General features: G+C 39.2%; 1 protein-coding gene across 1 annotated transcript in view; it reads right to left on the bottom strand.

Moving 5' to 3' along the window:
• The window catches only part of asic1c (acid-sensing (proton-gated) ion channel 1c), an 89,259-nt gene that overhangs the window by 26,566 nt on the left and 41,817 nt on the right, over positions 1–20,876 (bottom strand). The window contains exons 3-4 of the mRNA XM_061255957.1: positions 11,301–11,451; positions 962–1,089 (exon numbers count right to left, since the gene is read on the bottom strand). Coding sequence (XP_061111941.1) covers positions 962–1,089; positions 11,301–11,451 — 279 coding nt within the window. The remainder of the gene's footprint in view (positions 1–961; positions 1,090–11,300; positions 11,452–20,876) is intronic.

Below are 20,876 nucleotides of genomic sequence, written 5' to 3'. Positions count from 1 at the left end.
GCTGAAGAGTGCAGTGTTACCATAGCCAACAGTATATAAAGACAATAGCGAGCAGTAATATGTGAGTTAGTTGGTTATTTGTTGTGTCACTTACAACAGCTGTGCCAAAATGTTACTAAAAGCAACAGTTGTTTCTACTGGGGCCAAAATACTTACTTGTGACATCATTCTCGAATACGGTTTGGCTAGTTCTCTCTATTCAGCTCTGTACAGATAATAAATGGCCCTGTCATGAATCCAATGGATTTTCACTTAGAATTTCAGCACTGCACTGCACATTCCCATTTCAGACTGCAAATAAATGCTAAATAAATGAAAAAAATCAGTAACACTTTATATTAGGGTGAACATTAAAGACACTGCCCTGAACCTCTGAACAGTATGTGTAACTTAAAGTCTGCAAAATAATGTGTTGCTAAACCCTTTCTGACTGTGCCATGATGCCCTATTAAAAATTAATTAGTGCCAGAGAACTGTTATAAGACACCAACGCTTTCTTTAAAAAAGGAACTAAATGGTGAGACAAATTCATTCTAAATAAAGAGACAGCACAAATACATTCACTGCTCTCTTGTCTCTTCTATATGCCTAATAAGCACTTTGAGTGGTTTCTAATGATTAGCAATATGTTAACTGGTGGACTTAATAAATCCACAATAATGTGTGAATGATGCACATTAAAATGTATTTAAACAAATAAAGCTTTTGCAATTAACATACTAGAAACCATGAACCACTTGATGTCCAAGTAACTGGCTAATAATCAGGTGAAAACAGTATGTACGTTAACCCTAACATAAAGTGTTACAGCTCTTTTCTCTGGGAGGGATAGAGGAGATGATAGGTGGTGGGGCTTCGTGAGGGCACAGACACACAGTCAGAGGTTGAGGGTGGGGTTGCGGGCGGTGCTGAGCGGGGGAGGGGCGGAGGAGGAGTGCACGAGAGGGTGTGCATTTAGTACCAGTTGTTGCTGACATGACACAAAAGTCTGAAAGCCAGGAGCCACACCAAATCCCAGCTGGTCTATGAAGGGCGGCTCATCCTGGCTGTGGATTTGAACCTTGATGCCTGCCTCGTAGGACGTCTCGTCTGTGGATACAGCAGGCCAGAGGATGTAAGGACAGGTCGCCAGGTGACAGCAGCCTGTTACTGTTATGATTCTGCATGTGTGCTGTCATTATACGGAATCGTACACACGCACAACACACACGCACACACACACACATACACACACACACACCTTATAAATATGCCATTTTCAGTTTGACGGGATGGAAGTACAGGGTCCGTTTTTCACTGTGAATTCTTTTAGATTGCCATATTGTTGCAAGTTTTATTTCTTGCAGCTCACGAGCACCATTTCAAGAATAGATCATGTTGTCATTCTACCGCTAAAAGGATAGGAAAAACTGACATTTCTAACTGATACCTTATTTTGGACTATTTATTTTATAAAACAAGACCCATAATTAAAACAAAGAAGCACACATTTACTCTTCGTGCATCTATTTGACATTGTATTTATTTATTTTTTATTTGGCACAATTATTTCATTCACTTGCCCTAATGTGAAAGATAAGATAACATAAGTACATGTGAAATGAAGCTAAGAGTTCACAGTTTGAGCTACAGGTACACTGTGTGTATGCTGGTGTCATGACAGAAACAGAGAACTGGCCATTCATTCTTTCTGGAAAATCACTGAGGCTAAAAATCAACAATTTTCAAGGCACGCAGAGTTGCCAATTAAACAGTGGATAATATTCTCACTGCAGCACAATGGTGCTACTGTATACTCCTTTCACAGTTCTACCATTGCATTGTTACTAAACAGAAACAACTTGCCAAAAACAGCTTCTGGAAAATTACATTTTTAAATGGTTATTTTGCATGCCATTCCAGTAGTCCCTCACATTGTTGTTTACTGGAGGCTTCATGAAATCTGACACTCACAGCTTGTCGGTGCTCACAAGAGAAATTACCGGAGTGTGAGAGAACCTGGCAATGTAAGTTCTATGCCATTAGCCAAGAGACAGTTATAGTGGGCACAAGCAGAGATTTAAGAATTGTAAATTCAAGAATGGCAAACTCATCTCAGTTATCACCAAGGTTCAGATGGGCATAAAATCAGAGTGATTTTAAGCTTGTGGAAGCGTCAGTTATGAAAAATTGCATGTGGGTTTGTCAGCCCACACTCCATCTCCTTTGAAAAAAACAAAATACTCACTGGGTGCCAACATATTTTAAAAAATCTTAAAGCTTTGGAAACAAAGCAACAACAAGGTGCTCATTGAACAAAATGGAGGTTATCTGAGGACCAGCAATGAACTGAGCATAGCGCAAAGTATGAAACTGCTTAGTTGAGTAAATATCAATGCACTCTCATTGTTGAAATGGCTTTACGGAATTTCCATTATGTCAGGAAATTTTAAAGGCCAGTGTAAGACCAACAGCCAGTGTAAGACAAGCAGTACACATATGGTCTAGTTTATAAAGTTCAATGAGGCAATTCATTATGCAAATACTTGTCAAATCGAATACACACAAATCAAGACTATAGGAAAACAGTAAAGAAACCAAATATAGATAACTAGACCAAGCTATCTATACAGATATAAGGAAAATAAAGCAAACAAAAAGTAAATTGCAATGCAGCACAATCTAACCATTTAACCCAGACAAGTCATGCTATCAAATGGAAAAATCCATAAAGTCTCTCTTTCTAACACCATCCCTAATGGATTTCTTGAGGAATACCACACTTCATTGCAATCTATTTCTCTTTCTGTTTCAACATACACAATTAATTGTCACAATTGTCTCGGATTTATCCTTCTATGAAAAATACAGCTAGAAATTATAATATAGTATTCTGAAATGGAGTGTATTCTGTTTTTGGTGTTTTTGCTATTCACAGATCAATTTCATCATATTACCAATAATTACACAAGATTATTACTTTTTTTCTTGCCCTACCATTTGATAGTACATTGCTGTAACTATAATTTCAAAAATATTATTAAAAGTTTTAATGCAGAGGCAGTGGAAGTTTATTTTTAAAGGAAAAGTACAGAACGTTTAAGACTACTCAACTACTCTACTCAATTCCAGGTCCTGTGAACCACAGTGTCTGCAGGTATTGGCCCAAACCATGCACTAAACCACCTGATCTCATAAATGATGTTACCTGTTGTTGCAGGTAAAATATTTGCTAATAGTAATTGTATGCCAGTTCCATCTCAGCACAATGCTCCATTGGTTTTAAAGGGTGCTCTGAAACCAACCAGCCACCACTTCAGCACAATGGAAGCAGCTGCAGCAGGCAGACCACTCCAATTAGACAAATCACCTTCAGAGAGCTATTAAGACAAAAAAAGAAAAGAAAAATATAGCTAAAAATAGAGAGAATGTTATAATTCTGCTCAGAGTCACTTTTAGCAAGCAGTCAGATTAAATTGTCAAATCTACAGTATATGCGAAGGCTGATCTGACGCTTATTTTACACTGATATGTATGCGTCTTTGTCTTTACATGGAGGGATACTGGTAACTCCTCAGTGAATGAAATCTGTCACTGTAATAGCTGCCAGACCTGTAGGAATACTTGCATCCGCTTCAAAATCATGAACATGGACAAGTAGATTATCATTTGTATATTAAATTGTATTAAAGGAATCTGATTTGGTGAGATACCAATGCATTTCTTTTCTAATGTAGTCTATAGTAGCTAGCTGGCTCCTCAGCAGGTAAGGCCAGCCTATGTAAGATTGGTTAGCTAGCCAACAGCAAATTTATTTACTAAGTAGCTAGTGATGGAGGTTAGATTATAACTACCGTTAAATGCAAAGGATTTGCAACCACTATATATGTTAATACTATAAGATTATTTTAATTTGTCCAATTATTTTTGGTCCCCATAAAATGGGGGAACTATACATAAAAAGAACTGCAATTCCATAGTTCAATCAGCCAATATAGTAATTGTTTAATTTCAAGTGCCGGCCGAAATTGGAAAATTCCTGTCACTGTCCAAATACTTACAGACTGCACTGTATGTATACACAATTACATACAAAAGTATTGATACACTAGCACATTTTTTCTTGTTTTGTCTGTACCAGCATGTTGGACTTGAAATAAAACAATGAATACAGACTGTCAGCTTTAAGTTGAGGATATTGGACAACAACCTAATCTGATATATTGGCATTTTTGCCTCTGCATTTTATGATACTTGGCATCGTGTTAGAGGCTTACATGAAGAGTGTGGGAGGATGCTTGGAGCCAACTGGCCACTCGGTAGCACTATAGCAATGAATTGAACTTTCAGTATTTAAACAGCCTTAACTCTTGGCCACATTATCATACAGACACAAATCTGCTTCAAATACACTCTCCTCAGAAATAACAATAGACATTTACACTGTGCTTTTATTTTACATTTTCACTATGTTGAAGAAATTAAAAATACTTTAACATATTCTAGTGATTGATCATGAAACTTGCACAAATATATTCAGTGGAGTTCTGTTTAAATGAAGATATTGCCTATGTGCATCTGTATTTTGGCTACAATATTATATTTAATTGTGGCATTTATGCACAAATAGTATTGTAATTAATTACAGACTTTGGTTATTGGCTTGAAACCTCACAAAGTTGTAGGGCGCACAAGTCCAATCAAAACAATATTTGTTGTTGTTCAGGGGTGGGCAAGGAGGGGCATATCTCTCATGCCTTCAGCTCCAATTCAGTTCCATTCAATGAAACTTTATTTATGTGTTAGAGACACTGTTACAAAGAGGCTTTACTGAGAGGCCTGAACCCACACAAAGCATTTGAGTATGTAGAGCCCATCCTCCTCTGGCTGGATAATAATTAAGATGGATTGTGCAGGTTACAGTCAGGGTTCATTAAATTAGAATACATTAAGGGGTTCAAGCAGAGAGATATGTAGTAATATGAAATTCAGAGGGGTGTGGTGATCTAGGCATCCAGGTTGCATCATGCCATGGACGCAAGAGGCTGGAGCTTAATCTGCTCTTAATCATTTATGCCCTATCTTTTATTGAGAAATAAAATTGTAGTTACATTTTAGTTAACAAATGAGCAGCTTGAAGAGCAAAAGATGTTATTGTGATGTAATCTACTGTTAAACCCTATAATTGTTGCTTTCATTATTATTTTTATTATTTTTATTATTATTATTATCATTATTATTATTATCATTATTATTATTATTATTATTATTATTATTATTATTATTATTATTAGTGGTCCAAGCAGCTTTGCTGCTGGAACCCTATTGTTTTTGTTCTGTTTTTTTTTTCTCTGCTTCAAGGTCTAAAACTGCTGTTTGGACTGGTGAAAACTCTTGAAAATGAGTCTACCTGTTAAGGTTGATAGCCACTACAATTGCTATGAAAATTACACTGATTGGCCAGTTGGTGGTGCTATAGTGTTCAATTATATTTAAATTATTCAAACATTCGTAGTAGAAAGACGAGACTAGGCTTGTTCAATTCCTCTGCTCTTGTTGAAGAAAACACGTTGGCCCATTAAAGTGTGTCTGGTAAAATCTTTTGCTATTTTCAATTTTCTTAAAGAATATCTTAAATATCACAATACAAATAAAGCTTATATATCAACATTTTTGCCTGCTCTGTGGGCGTGGCTAATTGTATTAAAACAGAAATAACTTGTGAAAGCCTTGTACAATCCTCAAAGAAAAGATATGAAAACATGGCCGCCATCAGCCAGTCAGAAATCAGATGCCATTTGACAGGCTGAGCAAGCAATTTACTTTTCAAAATAATGTCTGCAGCACGTCAATAAATATTTGTGGACATGGCCAATTGTACTAAAACAGCTATAACTCGTGAACGCTTTTGCAACATATATTTTCAATGTGATTTTGAATGGGGCCAATCGGTTAAGAAAACTTGAACTTACAATACCTTGTCAGGCATGTCATTTGGAAACAACATAAAACAAAATTTGAATGATGTTAATCAGTTAAGAAATGTAGAAACTAGAGCAATTCTTGTGTCCAAGCTGCGAAGCTGCTTGAATTCTAATGCATAGGCCACTTCATGGCCTATAATGACAGTTTGGACGTGAAGCTATAACGACAGTTTGGACTATGAAAACTCATGATTAATAGTCAGGCTGATAACCCCTACAACCACTATACCAAACACAAAATAGCATTGATTGGACAGTTGGTGGTGCTATAGCATGGAGTCAAATATTCAATATTGCTTTCATTTCTATATGCGCACAAAACATCAGGACTTACCTAGCTCATACATATACTCACTTACTTTTGAACAGAACATCTAGCCGCACAATATAGTCTTTATACATTAATTATTCTTTATACTTTCTCTACCTCGTACTACAATAGTGTAAAAAATGCCACAAATCACTCACTACAACAGCCACTCAATCAAAAATTGCAACCCTAAGTACCTCCCGACTTCACCAATTCTGAATATTTCCCCAGTACATCCTACATCCATCTCTTCACATACAATCACATTCCATGCATATTATTAATTCAACCTTTTTCAACAGAATATGCAGCTACAAAACCCAGTGTACAATTCTTGACTCAGATTCAACACTTACTAGTACTCACTAGCAACTACATATTAAACATATGAAACATATGACAACACTGCATCCTACATAGAAACACTTCATTTCTCAAAACCAAAGAAAATACAAAAGAAATCCACAAAAACACACATATACTATCACACATAACACACCAGCTTATCTTCTGAACAAGCTAACACAAGCACTCTGCTCTCACATTTCAAACACGCTAAACACATTTTACACAACCACAAACTCATATTGCTCATATTGCTCAAATCACTGTTCTGTCAGATACATCCTGAAGAAAATGGAATGGTCCAGCATGTCTGCTGGAACATCTCAGTCTATGATTGCTAAGTGTTATGCTCCTTGGACCCCAGGAATTGCTGCTTGCGGCTATATCTATATTTATTATTCATAATCTTGTTATGATTATAAACTTTAAAATGTACTTCGCTGCTTTCAGTATTTTGATGAAATAGAACACAACCCATGTCACCTCACAAGACTTGTGACCACAGAAGAGCATTGGCTCAATCAGTGTTTGACTATGGACTTATGGCACGTATTACTGCACTGAGAATAGTTTTATATGCCTCTGGGTGTTCATAAATATGTATTGCCTAATAGGATTTCTACTCAGCCATTTTACAAGCCAGGACAATTCCAGTGAGATGGGATTTTGGGCACTTATTCTATGCAGGAACACCTTTGGGCTTTTTAATTTGTTGAGCATATTCATTGCTACTACTTTGAGCAATATATCAGTGAAAAATTGCTATCCATCAGATCCAGTTTGGAAAATTGTCACGATGACGGCTTAACATTTCATGATGTTATTATCTCATTGTCATTAACATACTCACTAAGGATGGTGCAGAGATGAAAGAGGCCAACAAATATTATTTGTCACTGCAAATGTGTTTTGGGCGGGGGGTATGGGGGAATTTTTTTAAACAAGAAAATAAGGTTTTCCAAACACTCACAATGGTAAAAATGCAAACATTATCAGTTTAAAACATTTGAAGATAAACTAGATTTAATCTTCTTAAAATTGATCTAATCTGTGTAATTTCATTGTTTAATTTAATCTCATAATTCTGCTGCACATGACTTGCAACAAACTATGTAGCCCAGTAAACAATCTATTTCCATCCCCCAAACAAACGTGAAAAAAGCATTCAGGGACATGAGTTTATCAGATTAATTATCATTGAAACATTTCAACATTTTGAGATTTCGCAAATCCTTTGTTGAGAAAATAATTAACACCCCAACCAAAATCATTCAGTGTCAATCCCCTGGGAGTCTAGGAAATTCCATCATATGCAATATGCAATTTTTGCACCAAACTTAATTATAAACACAAGATCTTGAAAAAAAAAAAAAAAAAAAACATCTATTTGCTACATCAGGGTATGTTTCTTCCTCAATCACAGAAAAAAGTATTAATAAGGGTATTAACAGGATGTAAAGCATATAAAAAAAGATTATAGCAACTTCAAGTGATCTACACACAGTTGATAGAATTGGACAGTTCTGCAAAGCAATGTTATCCTGTGGCATATAACATGTATAAAATGTGTTCTTGTTCAGCTTTACAAATGAATGCATTCTGGCTCTTGAGTTGTTCAGTCAGTTAAAGAGGCTGACCATGCGAGCAGTCTGCTGTCTGTAGTTATCGATTCGGGCCTCAGCTGCCTGTATTCAACAAGGACAAGACATTCACAGTGGTAAACATTCACAGCTGGCCTTATCCTACCAGGAGTAGGCTGGGTCACCCAGGTCCTTCGGGTATGTGACACATTCGATCGACTCGGACACCGTTAGGTTATCAGTCGTCATTGAGAAATATGCCACCCCTGCAGTGAGTAGTACTGTGTCGTACGGCCTGGTCTGTTGGGTCTAAAATAGTCACTGGCTGATACACAAGTGCATTGGAGGAGCGCAAGTGCTTCATCTGCCATGCTCCTGAGTTGTGGTTTTAGTGGCACAGCAAATAATCATGGAGGGTAAAAATGACATCACCACTGCTAAAACAAATAAACAAAAGAAAAAAAAATATATCAATGACTTCTTTGATTTGTTTTTAAAAATTTTGTTTTACCATTTCCTCTATAGGTGCAGAGTGAACTCATAGGGTTGGAATTTACAAAACTAGGTGACTATTCTGCCGTGAGGTTGAGAGGTACATTTCTTAACATTTCGCATCATTAATGAGCTATGAAACAGAAAAGAATATTTGGAACTAAAGGGAAACATTACTATAATTGTATATTTATTGCTGGGAATATATAATGGGTAGTATTATGAAAATATGAAGTAAACAGTATTTACTTTTCCACCTGAGTCTAATAAAGATATTCTATAATAATGTGCACCGAGACTCCTCATAAGGAGGCAGTATTCAAATTGATTAACTGTTTTAATAAAAGTTATGCACGGTCACTGACAACAAGAAATTAATCTTGCAATGAGTAAATGGCTTTTCTACTGCTAATGTGAGACTTTCCATTGGTGTATTAAATAAGTGAAATGTTTCTTTCTGTATGAGCAGTAACAATCATTTTCTGGGTTTATGACCTGAGGCCTGCTTACTATCCAGTTCACAGTCTTTAAAGAAACAGGATATTTAATAAATACTAATTCAATCTTGGGTTTTATTTGAAGGCTGATTGGGTTGTTAAGTATGGGTTAAGTAATGGCCATTATCTGACTGGAGTTAACAGCAGGAGAGACCATCATAAAAAAGCAAAATGGGCCAGATCTTCAGTCTTTGGCTCATTTCATTGGATTTTCTTTCAATTTTTTTGTTGTTTTTATTCAGCACCCTTGGCTCCTCTTCCTTCCCCCGTCTCAATGAAGGAGAAAATTAACATCCCAAATGTCTCCAAGAAAAGTCTTTTTCATTAAAACACCTTATGATTGAACAGTTTTTAATATGCAGGAACATTTCATAATCCGTTGTGAGAGCCTTTCGCTCTAGGATCACTTTAATAACTATTTGCGTTTCTCATTGGTCCTGTGCACCATCTTGCTGAAAAGAGGTTGAAGAAGAGAGGGGTCATCTGACTGCTGAAAGCATGTTTCCTTAGATCTTTTATTGTGCTTCAGCAAGACATAAATGAATGCATAAACAAGGCAGTGTGTCAGCCGCCTCTTTATAGCTGGGCATTCATTATGTTCATGGAGGGAGCTTAATGTACTTAATTCAACTGACCCTGTGCCCCCAGGCCCCAGTCGGGGGTGGGGAAGTGCTCTGGCACTTTGTGCATTAGCTTGTCAGCTCATTACGCGATTTGTGGAGTTGAAAAAAGAGAACTTGGGAGAAGAAAAGAACCAAGAAATATTGACAGTACAATTAGGTGAGGACTCATTGCAATGCAGCTAAAAAGACATTTGTTTGGTGGGAGAATTTCCATGATGGAGACATTTGTTGGCACTCCTGGCTGATTCCACTTTGACATTGCGGTGTCCTCTTGGTGATGTCGTCACAATGACATCATGATGATGTCAATTTGACTACAAAAAGATTGACTGCATTAGCTCAGAATTGTATTTTTGTGAATAATCCCCAATGAAGGACACTGTCAAACAAATACTATGGCAGAGATATATTGCACTTTTACTTATTGCATGATACATTTGAATCTGACATAATGGTGGATAGACAAGAAAAATCCCATACATATATAATTTAACCTTTATTTGTTTCTCTTTGGTATGTGAATTGGTTGCTGCTCAAAGACATAAGTCACTAGAATTCAGAAGTATATTATAAAGAAAGCATACTGTACCTTATTATGTTACAGTATATTTTCTCCCTTTCTGACACCATCATATTTGTAAGCCTATCCCATCACTGTAACATCCTCTGTCTGTTGTTTTGAGAGCGCGCAGGACGGCAAGTGTGACACGTAACCAGCCACTGATTCTGTTCACTCGACAAGTCAACGGTTGAGTTAGGAAGGCATGGAGCTGGAGTCACCAGTTCACCAGTGCACCAGGTGACCATAAACCAGAAGAATGGTTTTTGCGCCATATGAACATATTGCCTCCTGATGCCCTCGCTCCCTGGAGAATACTGGCTAATTATGTGACACCCAGCAGGGTTTCCCCGTCAGTCGGCACTGGAAAAGGTCAGAATTTTTTATGACTGCGGAGCACCTCATTTCACCTGAGCTGAGCTCTTTAGATGAATGTAACTACCCCACAGCTCCGTTTCATGCGTTTTGTCATGGTGGATGTAGGGACTGAATAGAGTGGAACTACCGTCTCGGTTCCCCTCTGATGCCCTCAGAGAATAAGTGTGCACCTTTGAACCTCCAGACGTTAAATAAATGATGCTGCTCCGGCCTCAGTTCTGGGGGAGATCTGCAGCTCTCGGGAGGCAATATTAAAGGCAGATTCCCTGGCTCAGGCTGAAGGCTCAGCTGTCACAAGTGTACTGAACCTTGACAAATTGGCTGGAGGGAAGGCACGGGAGGCATGGAGATGGTTTCTGGGTAGAGGTGGGGGGAGGGGGGGGGGTGCTTGTTATTTATTTTTTTGTCTGAGTACTCTAGAAGTGAGAGCGTGGTTTCTGTGAGAGTATGTGGAGTAAGGTGGAGTAAGGTGTGGGGGGCTGGGGTTAGGTGGGGGGGTTGTGGAGGTGTACAGTTTAAGGTTTGGGGATGCAGTGATTTGCGCAAGACTCACCCGTCTCACCCCAAACTGGCAGGTACTCGTCCTGTTGAATGTCCAGCATGATCTCCAGTCCGTTGCCTGTACCACCTTTGAGGGTAGTCAGCAGGGGGTGCCCGTCCAGCCCAGAGTTGAAGGTGTAGCACTTTCCGTAACGAGTGTAGATCTGCAGGGAGGGTGAGAGTACAGGACAGAACTGAGTCCAGCTTTCAGTTCTGAAAAGGTTCGCAAATAAATCAATACTGCACCCAGGGCATGGATTTTTTAATTAAAGACCTGGCACTATTAGCAGCTTTGACAACAGTTTACGCTTTGTTATGAATATCTGTTCTGCTGACATGGAAGAGACTTCAATTACTCTGGGAGGAGAATAACTTATAATACAGTACAAAGGCCCAGACCATGTGCTCTTGGGACCAATTTCATGTTTAATTTCAGAAAAGTCAACAACAATCGGGGTAACACATTTACTGCAGTACTGAAAGAGGGAGGGTACGTGGATTTTCTTCCTGGTTGAACCATGAAACAGCACAGCTTTCATAAATAAAACTGAAAGTGCTACGTTAAATTTAAGTCAATAAGAACGCTGTATGGCGTCATTCAGATCTCACCTCTATAAATTAGCGATAATCCCAAGTAATGGCTTAGACCTTTTTCTTATCCCATTGCTTTTATATTTGCTCCAGTAATTCACTTCTCCTCGCTGTTCCATTAAAATGAAAGATGTAAGCTAATCCAAACCTGTGCGTCGCAGAATGGGCCGTAAAGGGAATATGATGTGAGGGATCGATTTTTGGGTTCTTTGGCGGCCCACTCTTCAAAAGAATTTAATGCAGCATTTCAGTGAGGTAAGACCACAGATGCTTTTATGTAAGACTAAACACAGAGAGTGCTTCAGACATTAACCATATTTATTCATCTTACACTTGGCATCATGGTGTCATGTTGGGCATCCAACGGAATGCAGAGGCTTTTAGGTGATTTTATGTTTACCTCAAAATGGAAAGAAATGAAAAGACAGTTGGTCTGCATGTAGCATTTTCAACAAGAGTAATGTTGCTGTTGTATATTTGGTCTGGAGTCCATCAGCATTTGTCTATTAATCCCTTACACTTAATGCAAGCGATTGCACTTCTCACAACAAAGAGTTTGGCAAGTTCAGCATTCATTAAAATGTGCTGTTGCATTATGCAAAAACACACGCCTTTATCTGTAAGATAAAGTAGGGCGGTTTGCACCTAATTATCCTTTCATTAAAAGGACGACCAGCGTTATGACATCATTCATCTGATCTTAAATGTTCCCTTTTCCCCAATATAAGTCCTGTTTAACCCACAGCGAGAATTCTTCATAATGAGAACGCCCCCTCCTCCCACTCTGCAGCCTGGTGCCATATCAGTAAGCGTCTGCACCATCTGCACCCACCGCCCGACCAGCTCCATCACAGGCTCAGAGCGCCGCCGTCTCCATGGGTAGGATGCGCTGGCAGCTGGCTCCAGCAGCTGCCTGCGCAGTTGGGGAATTGGTGAGTCGGGGGAGGGAGGGGGGTATGGAGGTTGGTGGGAGAGGGGAGGTTCTACCTGCAGGTCTGCGCTTATTTTCACAGTCTCAATCCAAGCTCAATCCCCCTCTGCTGGAAGCCAGACTGAGGAAGACTGGCGGTCCATGGCGATTAATGTTTAATGTCTGTGCCTTCTCCCAGACTCACGGTTTAATAGAGAAATAAGGTATGGTGGCTGAGCTGGTTGACAGATTGTAAATGAGAACAAGATTAAATGGCCTAAACACACTGACAAAGTTGATTTAAAGCAGTATTAACCTACTCATTTATATGATGCTCATCCCTCTACAAATCAAACGTGAACCGAACAGGAAGAAACCACTAGCATGCATATTTTTTGCATGTTGCCCAGATGTTCTCCAGTAAAACAGTAAACCTTACAAAATAAACTTGAACATTTGTCACAAAACAGTCCTTTGACATAGAGAAATGGTATCAAGGATTGTTAGAATATGCCCTTTATTGTCTCAGTCTCTGACTTGTTGTAAGCCGTTCATATGGCATGGTGTTTTATTGCCATGCTTTGCAAAGGTAGATACAAATCTAAAGTGCTGTTCTCAGAAGCAGAGAGTCTGTTTAACAATCTGACATCGCCGTCTTGTGGTTCTATTACATCGCAGTTTTTATTATATTCTAAATATGAACGCAACACTAATTTGTGACGTTGACGTCTCAACAGCGTGGAGGGGGTTAAGTGTGTTATTGAAAACCAAATCTTCAAAGTGGGAGGACTAAATAACCTTCAGAGGGAGAAAACGCTTTTCTTTTTGTTTTTTTCATATTGTTTAGTCTTATACACTTGAAATGAGATGTATGTCCCTGGGACATTCTAAAATGGAAGTTTTATTGAAGTGTAGCTTTCTGCCTCTCAGTCTAAAACTAGATCATGTAAAATTCTTTATTTCACCTCCTTGGATACACACTTCTATTTTACTTTAAAGCGCAGCTATACAGCTCATTGACTATTGTCAATAGGATGAGAATTTAGTGAAGAGGGAAATGTACTGCATTTTTACACAGGGTGAAGTGCACTTTGTTTAAAATACTGTAGGTTTATGCACTGGCCAGTTCCATCCATTTCATCATTTTTGTCATGCTCGTACTGCCCTCTGCTTATATATACAGTACAAGTGCAACAAGCAAGTGCTCTGTGATGCTACCTACAGTATGTAGGGCTATCAGTGTCCAGATATTTACAGAAGTGCCTAGAAGGAAAGCTAGAACAAAATAACACCAGTATGAGAAGGGCTCCATCTTTCTCAGCTGGCTTCAGGCCACTCTGCTCCTGGGGGTACAGTGTGAAGCCACCTGTCTGTGACTCCCTGTGGCAGACTCATGCTCACAGTAGACTAACAACATAGCCCAGCCTTATATATTGGATATCTAGGCTGTAAGACATGGCATGTGTCTTTACCAGAGGTGGGAAATCCAGGTTCAGAAAGTAAAAGTTCTCTGTAGTATTTTGTTCCAATCACCTGGATTTGCCACAATTCTTGAGCCAGGAGGTGGACCTAATTAGTGAATACAACTGGCTGAGTTGATGGCTGGAAGAGACACTTTGCAGGACTTTTACTTTCTGACCGCTGGACTTTCCACCTGGTCATTACCGACTGAGCTACCAAGGAACCAGCAATTAGTCAGATAACAATGTGTACAGCATGTTTCCCTTAGGTGTGTTGAAATACACCCAGAGAATGCACAGCAGTTTCAAATGAAATGCCATGCTACTGGAACTTCTCACCTGCCCCCGCTGTCTACTGATCATTAGCTTTCCTCATACAAAGCTTGGGACACACAGGACATATTGTGAGCTAAATACTGGCATAGAAATTCTAATACTGGCCGATCCTGTTAGCCATGTGCACTGGGGAAACACACTTCTCTGAAATAAGTGCACACATAACAGGAGTATGGAGCTCAGTGTGATTAAAATTGGACCAGCTGCAAATTAGGTAATTAAATGCAGCACGCAGATAAGCAGCTATGGAACCTCATCTGCAAATGACATTCAGAGCTTTCCAGAAGCGTTCAGGAAGCTAGCTCAACGGCTACAGAAAACCTCACCAAAGACCGTGTTTAAAAACACCCTGGAGTGATTTTGAAATTAAAATTCTCTTCAAATAATATGCTTTCCATCATTTGCATTAGCATTGCACCTGCACATTCACATTGCTAATTGTATCTGCGCTGAGACCGTAATCCGGAGCTCAGCCGTGTGAGAGACAGACATTCATCTGGGGCTGCCGCGGGTTTCTTTTGTAATTATTAAAATCGAACACGAGGCTGTGATCACTGAACCCAGAAGCAGGATAGAGAAGGGCCCGAGAGGCAGACTGTAAACATAGACCATCGAAACTGTTGAGCCAATGAGATCTGATTTGTCGTTGTTTAGAGTGGATTTCTGATTCAAATGCACTTGAAGACAAGCAAAAACTGAGGAAACATTTAAATGCTACATTTAAATGATGGGAGGGAAAAGTAGCTACATTTAAATGACTGGGTTTATGTTACCGGATACCTTATCTTTGACTGCGCATGAATACCATAATGCACTGTAGCACTCAGAAAAATGAGAAATATTTGGTACCGCTTTATGTAAAATATTGATACATATTTGGTTTCCAACAGTCTGCCATTCAGATCACATATTTAGGTGCTTTAGTTTCCAAAAACCAGAACAGTGAAATTGAGAAAGAAGCAGAGTCAGAGAAAGGACTAAATGCTCACAAATATCTTCCCTGTTATGGAATATGATGGGAGAAGAGATGGCACCAGGCACTCAGGCCCTGCGGGACGTAATGAAAGTGCAGATGGGTCTATGGTGGCTGAGGTGCCATATGGCCAATCTCATAAAGTGGAGCTTTCCCACACCTTGGGACCCGTGAAATGGGTTTCAAACCTATGAAACTAAGGACAGTTATTTGTGTTCACTGAGGCATGAAAATGACCACATTAGTATAGGGATGGCAAAATGGAGCTTTTGAATTTAGACAGTAGTGTGTGCGTGTGAGGAAAACAATAGATTTATTTTCTTCATTGGAGGTCAGAATGAGTGAGTTCGCAAGTGGCATGGCAGCTTTCCATGCCAGTGTTAATAACAAGAAATTCCCAGCTAAATAGAAGCTCTACCAACCCTTAGATTTGTTATCGCTTGTGCCTATTTTACAATATGTTGAATTTATGAGTATGACCTGCCTACATTCTCAGAAAAAACAAACAAGTGCAAAAAAGTACACAGAAAGGTACAATGCTTGTCACTGTTGGGGTACCTTAGAGGTACATAATATTTGTTATCCTAGCCATGGGTTTAATGTTTCATATGTACACTTGTGGTATAATATTTCATTTGAACCTTGTTTTGCTTGTAAAAGGTACTTATCATCATTCTACCTGGGTACATTTAGGAAATTTGTTCCTAAAAGGACAAGAATATACCTCCACTGGACCTTAATGTCTGAGTGTTGAAGTTAGGTGGTGCTTTGCGCACCATTATCACAGCTTGTGTTGAAGTGCCAGCAGCCCTGATGGTTCCATTAGCCATAGTCTATCTGGCAAAGCTGACCTCAAAATGTAGCTGTATTGCTTAATTCTCCTAATAGGCACAATATCTATATACTGAATACATGATCATTAATGGCAGCGATTTAAGTTTAATTTTACATGGGGCAGTATATTTTTGCTGAACTTGTTCTCCAAATGTTCTGTCTTCTGTGGAGTTAAATACATCCTAAGGCCAAACTGATCAAAATATGTTTTCTCAAAATATCCACCCGGCTGTTCCTCTTACAGTTAATTTGGTGATTAAGCCAATTGGCCAGCAGCAAAAGGAGAAGTTTGCATTGAACATTAGATAGTAATAAATCTAGAAAAGGTCTGTTGTGCTGAATAAATGCTTGTAAACAGAATAAATTAAGAGAATGAAATCCTTCCATTTTCTAATGGTTTATAGGAATGATTTAAGATCCCCATTTCAATTCCTATGTGCTCAGAATGTAATTATTTTTTTTAAAACAGAGAACAACGCTCATCTTTTAATTAAACCCATTATGGGCCAGTCTACTGTAACCACAAGGGGATTTTCCCATTACTTCATGTAATGAATTTCAGAAACATTTATTGTTTTGTTTACAGTTTGTTTGACTTCTCAGCCAAAACCATTATAGGATTATGGTTTATAAATGATAAATTTCCCCTGTAAAGCTTGGATGTCTTCAATTAGTAGACCATTAACATCTTTCATGTAGATGTTATATGTTATATGCAGTTGTTAATAAAGGTAGCTTAACAAAAGGATGCTGAAATACAAAATGGTTAATCGGCTACGCTGAATCACAATGTAGCATCTCTCTCAGCGCTACCTACCAACTCCCAAGCTTCATCTACTCTGACACACACACAAGTCCACTCATGCCAGAGGGCTGTACAAGCCTTGGTGGCAAGACAACTCTGTTTTCTTTCTGTTTTATTAAAATGTTTCCAAGGCACTGTACACAAAATTCCTCTGAGAATCCCTATTTCTGATCCCTAGTGCATGTTTCATTTATTCTGTTTATATGTATCTTGTAAATGCTTTACCAATTTATGGAACAACTCTGTTTTCATTCAGATTTTCCTTTTCACTTAAACCTGAAAGTGAAACAGGCTGAGAAGCAAGGGCCAGCAGAAAAAATAGACTGAAAGAAGCCATCATTTCATCCCTTTTGTTTTGAAATCATTAGCACTGACAGTTTGCATGGCCAAGGCATGAAATGAAAATGGTGACAGGAGATATAATTACCAGGTGTCAGTAAAGTAAAATTTCCTGAAATTGAATTGATTTTGGAACTTTGGAACTATTGAGATATCTGAAAACACATTGCCATTCAGATATCAATTTTCTATAGGCATATGGAACCAACACATGTATGCACGTTTACACTCTTGTGTCGTGTGCATAGAAAAGCACATGCACATAGTAAATCTGGACACATATTCATGAATAGTTGCTGAATAGCGTGTTGAAGAAGAGCGACACATTTCACACCTCGGTACAAGTACCTGTTTCCTATTGGTCTGCAGTGGGAGTTCTGTGATGGAAATGGAACCGCCTGTATATAGTTTACAAAAATTATTATTATTATTTTTTTTTTTATTATTCTTTTGTGAAATATTTTGGAAAAAAAGAAGAGGGAAGGAGGAGAGTATTGCATTTAGAGTATTGGAGTAAGTTTTAGTGTCCAAATCGCCGATGGCACTGGCTCTGGCCTTGCCAGTATCAATTGGGTGCACCACCCAGCAGCCCAGTCAATTGTTATGTTGTAGACAAGTCTACATCAAACAATGCTATTGATCATGCAAGGTGTCCCCTAATGAAGAAACATGAATTTTCCATGAATGTTTCTTTCAAGGCTAGTTTATTGTTGCCTTGCAATTTAACTTGCATGAGCTCAGTGCCTTATATAAGATCTGAAAAATGTGGCAGCTAAGGAATTCAGTTCCTGCTGGTGAGATCAGAGTGACAAGGAAATTAACATCAGAAAACCAATGCGGGAAATCATAGAAAACGAAATATGCTGGCTCTGTTCTCCAATAGTGGAGAACAGTTATTTACTAATGAATATATTTTCTAATAAATGGCTTTTCACTACATATATTGGATTGGATCTCTACTACATTGGGTATGTAGTAGACCTGTCTTTACAAATGTGATCATCCTCAGCATAAGCCATGAACGGGTCCAGTGCACCATGACAAAATCTCAGTCTGCGCTATTTATAGTAATGCTATCGCTCAGGAAACACTGTCAGCTGTGGTCCCAGGTGCAATAAAGCCAGGCAAATCATCCATGCTTATTCCAAATGTTGCGGATCAGAGCAGAACCTTTGGTTTCGTAGCATTAGAGAGGTGTCATTTCGCAGCGAATGCCCACGCCCGTGTCTAGAAGGGACCCAAGTGCCCTGCAGTCATCTGACAGGGGCCTTTAATGGCCTCTCACGCTTCTCGATTATCGAGTTTGCCGCCAGGCTAAGGATGGCGAAAATGACTCTTATGAGATGAACAAGACACTGCGCTGGCACGTTGCTCTGAGACACTTTCCATTAGCAGCTTTGCAAGGAGACATGACCAGAAGACAGGGACCAAACCCATTGGCTGCCACATGCACACCGACAGAACACCTAGGTCAAGGCCCATAGCATGCTGGGAGTCTTAGACCTACTTATTAAGTTCACCTCTTGATAAGTTCCACACGACAGCCACTAAAAGACCCACCCTCACCTCTCACTCAACCTACCTGTTTCACTCCACCTGCCGTGCCCGAAACCCTGAACTTAGCGGCCGACCCCTGTCAAACTCAAAATGTTAGCAGGCATGTTTCAAACTCACAGTTTACACTCCCGTGCCCCGGGTACTTTAATATGAGTCTGCAGCAGCACGGCCTCTGTAAAGCTTAGGGGTTTAAGCGGTTTTAATACCCCGCCATCAAAAGTCGAATTCCCTTTGCTTCATTTTAAAACTACACCAGGAGGCTTACATCATTAATGGAAATTTCATTGTCATAGGCAAAATGTTATAATCATACCTCCCTCTCAACTTATATACTATCTACCCATTAAACATTTTATTGCCCTTTCTTATACACGTTTAGCACAAGTGCATGTGGAAATTAATGAAAGTAATTTGCATTTCTCCTGTGACATTTAGAAAGCTCCATCACTGGAATTATCCTAAGTGAATTGTAATGATGGCTATCAGTTATCCAGTGCATTCCCTGGATTATAGTTCACTGTGCACTTCAATATTAGAAGGTCTGAATGCACAGAGGAGACCTAAAAAAAGGATTGGATGATAAGTCATATGGAATGGGTGACAGTGCAGAAGAAAATGGTGACAAATCACAGGAAATGTGTGACAATTCAAAAGCTAAGGGTGACTATTCAGGCCATCAGGTTTGTTTTACCAATAGAATTGACAGGTGGCAATTCTAAGAGGGCTATCAGTCCATTCAGACCAATAGTTCTCAGGTGGCTCTTTGTTTGGCAAGAGAACTGTCATGATGAAATATTAATATTGCACAACGTAACTTATATACACTCGTTGAGAACTTTTTTATTTTATTTTTAATTTTATTTTTAATTTAAAATTCTCTCCCCATTTGGTAGCCAATTGTACCCCGTCTGATTCAATTAGAGCCAGTATTAGATACACCGCTCCCACCCCGTCCCTCAGCGGCCCAAAGGAGAGCCTTCTTCAAGCCGCCTCGTCTCATGCTCGTGACCGAGGTGCGGCGATCAACTAAGTCCCTCCCTCTGGAGCAGCGAGCTCCACGTGAGCCAGCCAAACTTGGCTTTTGGCAGGACTGGGAATCGAACCCTGGTCCCTGGTGTGCAACTGCAGCGAACTGCAACCGCAAGTCTTAGCCTTAGCCTGTTGCGCCACCACGGCCCCAGTTGAGCACTTTATTAGGTATTTACTAGACTTATTTACTTGACTTATTTTTACTTAGAGTTAAGATGTGTTGTGTGTTCAGACATGCTTTTCTGCATACCAATGTTGTAATGTGTGGTTATTTGCATTACTGTCATCTTCCTGTCAGCCTTGACCAGTCTGGCTATTCTCTTCGGACCTCTCTCATTAACAAGGCCTTTTTGCCATCAGAACTGCTTCTCCCTGTATGTGTTTTGTTTTTCACAACATTCGCTGCAAACTCTAGAGACTGCTGTGCGTGAAAATCCCAAGAGATCAACAGTTTCTGAGATACTCAAACCACCCTGTCTGGCAACAACAATCATTCCACATCAAAGTCACTTAGATTACATTTTCTCCGCATTCTGATGGTTGATGTGAACATTAACTGAAGCTCCCGATCTGTATCTGCATAATTGTATGCATTGCACTGCTGCCACACAATTGGCTGATTAGATAATTGCGTGAATAAGGGTTGCAATATGAAGTGCTCAGTGAGTGTATATTTCATGGATCACTATACTACTGGATCTTTTTCAATCAAATTCAAATGCCTTAGCATGTCAAATATCCACCACAATGCAGTC

The sequence above is a fragment of the Conger conger genome, chromosome 9 (genome assembly GCF_963514075.1).
Source record: "Conger conger chromosome 9, fConCon1.1, whole genome shotgun sequence".
NCBI classification, from domain to species: Eukaryota; Metazoa; Chordata; class Actinopteri; order Anguilliformes; family Congridae; genus Conger; species Conger conger.
Note: the sequence above shows the minus strand (reverse complement) of the source record. Positions and strands in the feature narration are given on the sequence as shown.